Source organism: Saccostrea cucullata, unplaced genomic scaffold (genome assembly GCF_032062105.1).
Source record: "Saccostrea cucullata isolate Sc308-1 unplaced genomic scaffold, CSIRO_AGI_Scuc_v1 ctg15066, whole genome shotgun sequence".
Classification (NCBI taxonomy): domain Eukaryota; kingdom Metazoa; phylum Mollusca; class Bivalvia; order Ostreida; family Ostreidae; genus Saccostrea; species Saccostrea cuccullata.
Window position 1 is genome coordinate 5,001 of NW_026918854.1, and position 9,772 is coordinate 14,772.

The 9,772-nt window shown below is 32.2% G+C and overlaps 1 protein-coding gene and 1 long non-coding RNA gene across 3 annotated transcripts; both read left to right on the top strand.

Moving 5' to 3' along the window:
* Window positions 1-1,767: 1,767 nt before the first annotated feature.
* LOC134272540 (uncharacterized) lies at window positions 1,768-2,998 on the top strand. Of its 2 annotated transcripts, none has more exons than XR_009993224.1 (3): window positions 1,768-1,963; window positions 2,344-2,450; window positions 2,620-2,998. It is a non-coding gene; the product is annotated as an uncharacterized LOC134272540 (long non-coding RNA). The 2 variants fall into 2 exon arrangements; XR_009993223.1 differs by having other exon boundaries at window positions 1,769-1,963; window positions 2,347-2,450.
* A 5,392-nt stretch (window positions 2,999-8,390) lies between these two features.
* Window positions 8,391-9,150, top strand: LOC134272547 (uncharacterized). Its single transcript, XM_062754771.1, has 2 exons — window positions 8,391-8,721; window positions 8,949-9,150. Exons 1-2 carry the CDS (start codon window positions 8,412-8,414, stop codon window positions 8,969-8,971), a joined length of 333 nt encoding a protein of 110 aa, XP_062610755.1. The 5' UTR covers window positions 8,391-8,411; the 3' UTR covers window positions 8,972-9,150.
* Window positions 9,151-9,772: the final 622 nt, after the last annotated feature.

Here is a 9,772-nt window from a genome sequence, read left to right on the forward strand (position 1 = left end):
TCAAGTGTGTAACACACTCAACTGACATCCAGCGAAATTCATCTTCCCGGTTTCACCACAACGCTCATTAAAAACTTACGTGTATTTTGTAAATTATCCTTTTTAAGACATAAATAAGATGTATCCCGTAGATTATACATGTAAGATTTTAAGAAAAAATTACAATAACGTAACATAAAATTGCAAATTTCTGATGAAGTTGTTTACCAGCTAACAGGCACGTAGCAACAGGGGGAGGGGGGGTCAAGGGGCCTAGCCCCACCCCCACTTTTTCCCAACATTACTTTTTCTATTGAAAATGTTCACTGAAAGACAGGTTGTACCCCCCCCCCCCTCACACACACACACACAGTTTGTACTACGGTAAAGTTATATAAGGAAAATGTAGTATTGTATGCCACTGAACTGGTACTGAAATAAGTAGCTTTTTCGACTCTGGGCAAGGTTTTTCTTTGCTTGTCAACTTTTTTAGGTAAGAAAAAAAAAATATTTCTTTAGCAGCCCCCCCCCCCACTTTTAAATACGATGCTACGTGCCTGGCGAAATCGTATAGCTTTCTAGAAAGGGGGCTAACAGACCCTTGATAAAATCGCTTATTATCGGGAAAAAATGCAAACCGTTTCCTTCTTTTAAATATTTTTAAATGCAGCGTGTAAGTTGATCACTATTTTGTTGGATCATCGTAATGCGTGGTCCGCGGAAGTTATGCTAGTGTAGAAGAGTTCCGATTTTGAGAAGAGATAACTCACTTTTTAAAATGGGGAATACTACCCATTTTATACGGTATAAACTGGGTTGGGACAGTTTACGCTTTATAAACTTTGATGTAAGATAAAAAGATGATTGTTCTAACAAAAAGACTTCGGTTAGTACAAAATTTGAACGTAACGTCAGGCGGATTGATACGTTTTTGACGCAAGTCATTGTGACGTTGGCAACCCATTTTATACGATATAAAGTAAACTTTTTATCCAATCAAATACAGCGTTACAACCAGAATTAAATTATTAGAAAATCACAAAAGTCGGCTGACCCCTTCCACATTGTATGGTTTTGTTCTTTATATTTCGTTAATTTCAGCGTAAAAAATTGTTGAACCCTATGGTTTAGATATCAATTAATGATTGATCAATTCATGATTTGAGATGAAAAATTTGCTAACTTTGTTTATTTTTTCACATTTTACCAGGGCCCTTAAGTGCATTTGTTCTTTTCTGAAATTGTGTATCTTTAAACTCAAGCTCTTTATAAGTACAACATCGGTTTACTTTAAAACTTAAATCTTTTTTGACAGGTATCTGCGTGATTTTACTACACTCCATTAACCCCCCCCCCCCCCCAACCCCCAAAAAAAACATTTAGGAGAGGGGTATAAAATGTTACTTTTATTGAAACCGAGAGACATAAGTATAAATAATATATCATAAAAATAGTGCACAGATTTTATATGAGCGATATATATCTCCTACATTTTTCAAATTCATGTCAGTTCTTTTTCGTCAATGAAAAAAAGAATTAATACATCCGTTATAAAAATCCTTAAGGTAAAATATTTTAGATAATTTATTCAAATAAAAGACTTTGCTCTTAGCTGTCGAAATGAACTTTATTGATTTTACCCTGGAACAGATGTAGGTACATTGTGAATGTGAAGTTTCACTTAACTGTTTCCTTTACTTATTAACTATAGTCTTAATATTGTTTACAGAGTGTATGTAATGATTAGGCTGTTTAAAATTAAAACTACGTTTAACGTCACCCGCGCGCGTAGGTTTATGAGAAATTCGTCTTTGAAAAAAACAAACAATTCGGAATTCCGTATGTCCGTTCCGGTTTGGTTCTTCAATTAGCGACTGAATTCTGCTTCCCGTAGTGACAGAAAATGTGCTTTGATAGCCGCAGTTAAGGCAGTTGGTGTCTTATTAATGAAAACTAGAGAATTAAAGAGTTTGGGACCATAAATGTAAGTAAAAAATAGATTATTTTATGATTATATTAATGACAAAGTCTTGTTTGTTGATTTTTTTTTGTCAGTCTTCGAATCATATGTACAGACTGACAGTGACAGACTCTCAGTTCGTGATTCTATTGGCTGAACTTTTCATTGTATTTTGGAGAGAATTGAAAAACTTTTTTACTGAGTGGAAACTGTGTCAAAAACCAAGATTTATATACAGTGAAAAGCATCACTTAAATCTTACTAATATGTTTCATATTAAAAATATTTCTGTAAAAATCGAAAGGAACAGTAATGAGTAAAGTAATTGATTTCTGCATAATTTATGTACCTACAAATAGCTACAATTTTTGGGAAAGATAATATACTTGTCATAACCATTTGAGCAGGGAGAAGCTTACCGAAGATGGGGCCTTTCAAGTGAAGGAGAGTAAGGAAAGTGGTTGGGGTATTCCAAGATGTGAAGAATCCTGTCTTTTGTGTGGAATTCAAGGTATTGAAGATAATCTAACAGCTATCAGTATGGTCCAAATATTAGTATTCACACTTTCAAAACTTAATGCTAGTAGATCTAGTACTAAGAAAAAATACGACATAATTCAATTTGAGGATATTTCAACATGAACACTTTTAAATATTGTCATCAATGATTTTGATTGTAGATATTGATCAACTTTTCCCACAAGAAGAAGCATTTGCCTCCAGGGTACCATGGACGTGTGGCAATATAAATCCAAAGGACAACTGAGGCCTAGTTAAAAGCCACTTTCCTGCACATTCAGTCTTAGACTACATTGTTTGCTAACAATAGGACTCAAACTGATTTACATACTAAGGAAAAACTCTGCTAGGGAAATTAATCTTAGGTGTCATATCAATTGAATGCTCTTATTACTTAATTGTAATGTTTTTAATGTACTGAATAGGTTAATTTGAATAAATTCACAATTGTTTGAAAATTTTGTTTGTTTATTTTTTTCCTCCCTCCCTCGTAGGTTTTGAACTTTAGATGTGACGTTAAACGTAGAATTAACTTTAAACAGCCTTAGATAAATTAGATTGATTTGAAATAAATAGTATTATGCAATGTATATATACAATACCCTGTTAAAATTCTATTTCCATCTTTGTCATATATATGTTAAACTTAAATTGCCGTAAAGGTATCCTAAAAAAATCTGAAAATGTGAAGAAAAAAAAAAAGAAATAAATGATGTCGGAAATGAAAATAAAATTGTCGGATTCCGAAATAATAACAAATATTGTCGGAAAATGCAATGTTAAATTCAGGAAATGAAATGCAGAGATCTAGTAGATATAATATTTAGCATTTGAATAGGTAAGAAACAGTGTTAACTTATAAAAACACAGGGGATATGGTACTTGAGGTTTTCTCAAACGAGACAATTGTAGGTTAACCCCCAATTGCCCAATCCGTAGGCATGTTGTTTTTACAATAAGGGGTGTAGGGTAGTACACCGTGACATAAGCCCCTGCCACAGCTAGTGACCCTCCAATTATTTACAACAATATTAAACGTAAAGAATGACAGATTTCTTTTATCAATACTATAAAGAAATATATTTTGAAAGATGTGAACTTAAGTTTTTGTGAGTGGATTAGTCAAACGTTTATCATGTTTATAGGAAAAGAGTGTAACTAAATGATTCGTGTTGGACTTACGAACATTTATCTGTTCATTCAATACTGATTAATCTGCCAGTAAACAAGGCGTTGAAGGTAAATGTATGTACATTTGTATTCTTAATATTTTTTAATGATAATGTTGACATTAGTGTATTAATTTTAACGACAAAAGAAGCATGTCCCATCTTCCCGATAGGAAACCCGATCAATAAATCTATACATTCCTGTATTTATGTATTAATTTCGATTTCTTACTTATTGTTTACTACATTTCCTTGGAGAAAACACTAGCTATTGATACGACTATATATCCTTAATTAATTTTAAAAGAATAGTTTTTCAATTAATATCGAATGAACTACATGCATACAATTTGTATAAAAGGCCGAGGGCGGACCTTTTCTTATAGAGCCAGGCGGACCAAATATGTTATCGTATTAGGTCCGGCCGGACCTTTAAACGAGGCGGACCAAATATTATGCGACCGGCCCGGCCCGCGTTTCGCTACCCATTTTAGTCACACTACAGAAGAGCGGAAAGGAAGAAGACCACCTGTCAGGCTGTCTGGATGTACAGGCCTAATGATGGAATTAAGAACTTTATTTTAACAAGGATTAATTCACGCAAGTATTTAAATCAGTCTGATTGATTTGGCGTGTGTGAATTATTCCATTAACATCACAAAATGTCCAATTGGAATTCTGCTGTCAGTCAGTGTCTGAAGGAATTAGTTTTGTTTACATGTCAGTGATGTAAGTATTAGCATGCTATGAATTTCATTATTTGGGGGTTATTTCTTGCAAAACGGAATCAAGCTCTATATGATAGATATTAGAGGAATATACATGGTCAAAAATTAATATAACTTTTATTAGTTTTCTTAGTCTTACTCAACAGTCAATTTAGGGAGGAGGAATATCTGTCAGGGTGTCCCATGTATCAGTAGGGTATGTCACATTGTGCCTGTCTAAGGTTAATCAAGTTCAAGTTCAGTTTATTTATGGATTCTATAACATAAGGTCTGTGCGAATGAGTTCAATAATTAATCCCTGCATGTACTTTTATGGGGTACTCACAAGGGTGGATCTTAACAACTGCAGCGATATAGATGTGAAATTTCTATTTTCCTTTTAAAAAACTGTGAACCAAAAATTATCACTTTGACAACAAAGTACCAATCATACGATATGTATGGAAATACCTTATTGAAGAGTTGCTCCAAAGTTTTTTTTTTCTAATTAGGTCAAACATGAATAAAGGTCAAGGGGTCAGAAATCATAGCATGCTAAGAAATATCTTGCAACAGACATATGAAAAATCTATCTCTTCTAAATCAAAGTCATAAGGAAGAATTAATATTTATGAAAAGTATGTCATACTTCAAGGTCAAGATATAATGGTAAAAAATCATGATAGTGTAATCTGTATTAAGAAAGGAATAATTCGCACAGGTAATACATGTATAATTTGAACATGTTGAAAGCCCTATCTCATCTCATTCAAAAGATATGACCAAAGTTTAAGTTTTTATGACATTGATAAGCTGACCATTTAACAGATGACAGATGAATAAGATTTAATGTCCTCTCTTATTCGCTAAGGTGGGGGACAAAAATCAAAAGAACTCATCAAAAGGGATTGACTGACCTTGACCTGATAATGCATATAGATGCTTTCTGTAAAAATAAACGTCTTCTTACAATAATTTAGTTTATAGTTAGAAAGTTTAAGTATCATAAGAAAAAGAAATATCATGTTTGACATACATGTAGATCTATTTCAATGAAAAAAAGTGATATTGTCACTTTGTCAGAATGAGATCAATATTGCCTGACTGCACCTTGCAGGATGAAAATTTAGTTTTAATAATTTCAGAACTTCTTTTTTTCTAATTAGAAACCAAAGAATTTTCGATGAATTCCAATTATATATTACTAATAATTATAATGTACATGATCTATGTAAAGCCTAAATTGATTTGTTATCCAATGTAGATTTAACAGTCGAGCTGGTTGATGACAGGTATAAACTTAAAAAAATTACTAGTAGTAAATAAGGTACCGTAAAGGCGTAGTACATGTATACAATGTATATGTTGTCTTATTTAATCATATTCATTGTACCTGCTTTTTTGGCTGATATTAAGTGGTTATTTCAGCTTTTTTTTTTATTCAGACAGAGTAGCATAGAGATGCAATTAATTTCATTTTTCATAATATTCATTCATTCATAAAAATAATAAAGATACCTAACCTAATGATAAAAAAAGAAGAATAAATCAGATTGGTGATCAATATCTAAAGACATGATGGCAGATCTAAGGGAATACTGTAGGTTGTAATATTTTCGTTCGTTTATTGCTTTTCTCATTTACCTAAGACAAAGCGACATGAGATATTTGTCTCATCTTTTTTAATTATGATTATGGCTAATTGATTTCAAACATTTAGCTTATAAGTCATGTATTATAGTCTAAATTTATGAGCGGTGGATCCAAGGGGAGTTGATATTTAAATACTTGTGGTGGATCAAAGGATACTAATGATTTTTGCAAATTTATTTCAACGTTTAGTTAATATTTCTGTGTGTGATCATGATCTTAACTAAGAAGTGGTGGATCCAAGGCAAGTGGATATTAATTGTTTTGATAGCCATAAGAGTTGTGGTGGATGTAAAGGGAGTAGATAGATATTTGTAATAGGTCAAAGGATAATAATGATTATGGATAATTGATTTCAAACATATAGCTTATATGTCATGTGTGATCAAGATCTAAACTTATAAGTGGTGGATCCAAGGGGAGTGGATATTTATCTTTTTTAATTATTTGTGTTTGATCAAAGGTTATTAATGAATTGTGATCATGTCTAATTTATTTCAAACATTTAGCTCGTGATCTTAATTTTAAAGTGGTTGATCCAAGGCAAGTGGATATTATTTTTAAATATTTGTGATGGGTAAAAAGACATTACTGATTCCGGCTAATTGATTTCAAACATTAAACTTATATGTCATGTGTGATCAAGATCAAAACTCATAAGTGGTGGATCCAAGGGGGGTGGATATTTATCTTTTTTAAATATTTGTGAATGATCAAAGGATATTAATGATTTATGATTATGGCTAATTTATTTCAAACATTTAGCTTTTATGTCAGTTGTGAACATGATCTTAATTTAAAAGTGGTGGATCTAAGGGAGCGGATATTATTTTTAAATATTTGTGGTTGGTAAAAGGATAATAATGATTATGGCTAATTTATTTCAAACTTTAATCTTACATGTCATGTGTGATCAAGAACTTAACTTATTAGTGGTGGATCCATGGGGAGTGGATATTCATTTTTTAAAGAAATATTTGTGGTGTATCAAGGATATTAATGACTATGCCATAGTCATTAATATCCTTGATATGGCTGATTGATTTTAAGCATTAAGATTATATATATGTCATGTGTGGTCATGATCTAAACTGATAAGTGGTGGATCCAAGAGGCATAAATATTTTATTTTTAAATATTTGGGTGAATCAAAAGATTTTAATAGTTGTACTTTGTGATATATAACTGAATTGAGTTCCATTAATTAAATATGTAGATATATTGCACATGAATTAAATAAATCCAATCTTATTAGTGGTGAATGCAAGGGGAATGGAGATTTAAAAAAAATCCACAAACTAGACATCATATAAACCTAACATATATAAATATACATTAGTTAAGGAAAGAGACCCTCTTTGGACACTGTGAATTGGTTGCTATTGTGTTGGTATTAAATTTTCTTGTTTCATTTTTTTAAATATTCAGATTAATGGTCATCGATCAAATAATCTGTGAAGAGTTTTATGATGAATGTTTCATTTTGGGAGGCAACTGCCTTAGAAACCTGTTTTCATATAAATCTTCTTTTACATAAGCAAAAATTTGAAGAATGAATACTTGAAAATTTGAAAAATAATAGATATTTGTTATAACTATCCACTTTTATAAAATGAGAAACAGAGAAGATACTAATGATCCATTAGTCTAAGAAAAAAACCCAAGTTTTTAGGAATTATCTTACAGTAAATATATCAATACATGGGATTTAAAACCCCATGATAAAGAAACGTGGGAGAAAAAACCCCATATGACAATATAAGCAACATATGGGTTTAAAAAACCTACATTGATTTTCGTGGGGTTATTTCCCCCATGGGGTGAAAAATAAACCCCATGGGGTTTTTGTGGGGTTTTTTGTGGGGTATTTTTAAGTTCATGTTTCCCCATGGGATTTTTGTTTTTGAACTCAAATATCTCAAAAACTAGCAGAAAATGTTGAATTTTTTTTTTCATAAATCAATTTGATTATAAAAACCCCACCATTTAAAAAAAACCGTAAGATGATAGCTTTAAAGGAAAAGGGTGCGCAAGTTCGGAAAAATGTCCATTCCGAAGTTGTCCGTCCCACTGTTAATGATACAAGAACGTTTTTCACGCCTTTTCTCGTTTCCAATTGCTTTAATAAACAAATTTATCAGATAAAGAGTTAGGTAGAGAAACTGTTGTTTTTATGTATCAGTAAACATTCACCCCTTTAGAAGATATATTCTTAGGTTGCAAGGAGCATTCGCTCAGAGGATATGTATCCAATCTCTAGGGACATGGCATCTTAATTCTAAATCTTTCTTTTATCCCCATTAAACTATCCCCGGATTTTACAATTACTTGATACTTTTCTTTCCTAGAAATTTCCGAACCTGGAATATTTATGGGCAATTAAAAAATTTACATTTTTCAGATCCAAAATTAATAAAGGCAATCAATATGGTTTCTCGTTATAACTCTGTTGCTGCGAAGTGGAAGGATATCGCCAATAGTCTGGATATAGAGATACCTGCCATATTTAGCGGTGAAGAGACGGACAGTTATGAAATCGTTTGTCTACCAAAGTCTAGCGAAAAGCAAACAACAGATGAGAGGAAATTCACTCTAAACAGAATTACCGATATACCAATCAGCGCACAGGAGAAATGTCTCTATATCATGGCAGAATGGTATCGTTTATTTCCACGCGGTTTAGTCGTGTCGTCGTTGAAAAAAGTGTTAGAGGACTGCAATTTACACTACATTGCAGGTAAAAAAAATTTTTTTTTCAGATTTCTATCTTCAGCCTTACAATTTGAAGTAGGTTAATTGTATATTGAAGTACAATTTTCTATTTGATTATATATATATATATATATATATATATATATATATATATATATATATATATATATATATATATATATATTTTACGCATTAAGATCTTTTCTTTAAACTTCCATTTAATTGTACATATTTTTCTTTCATTTTTTGCAGAACAACTGTATCAGAGACTGTAGACTAGAAATCCCAATGCAATTAAGCTCAAGGCGATCTTTTTCTCTTACTTCCACTATAAAAGAGTTACAGTTCTTTGTGGAATCTTTTGTGGAAAAAGTCGGAAAATGTTCAAATCTAGCGGGATTTCTTGGACAAACGTACCATATATATGTAAACAATATCTTGAATGCAGATAAACAAATCCTACCAAAAATGCAAAGAAATATATTGTATACCCCCGCTTGAAAAGCGGGAAAGTATATAGTGATCGGGACGTACGCTTTGGAGAACCCATCTTTTATCCGCAAATCCTTTTACATCACTCATTAAAATTTAATGAAACTTTTACAGAATCTGTATTACTTTGTACCATTGTGCACCTCTTATTTTACTTTTTTGATCAGACACATAGTACGGGTCTCCCGTTGCAAACATCATCACCGTCAAGATCATAGTCCAAACACAAACAGAAAACTGCAAATTCCTTTTTAAGAACCAAGCTTGTATTTCTTTGAAAGGTCATAAATTAAAACAAGAGGCCCATGGGCCTTATAGGTCACCTGCGCATCATGCAACAACATTCAAATAACTGAATTGGTTCATGTTTTACGCTAGATGCTATGCATTCACAATTTTGAAAGAGGCACCATTGCTAATCATAACTATACACCTAGTAATTGCTTAGTATGTTTACGTAATACCCATAGGCAGGGTAGGGGAACAAGAAATGCATTTCAACTAATCGGTAATATTCAGCAATAATCAGAAGTACCCCTACCACAGATGAACCCCTGACCCTAGGTCTTCACATTCCACAATTC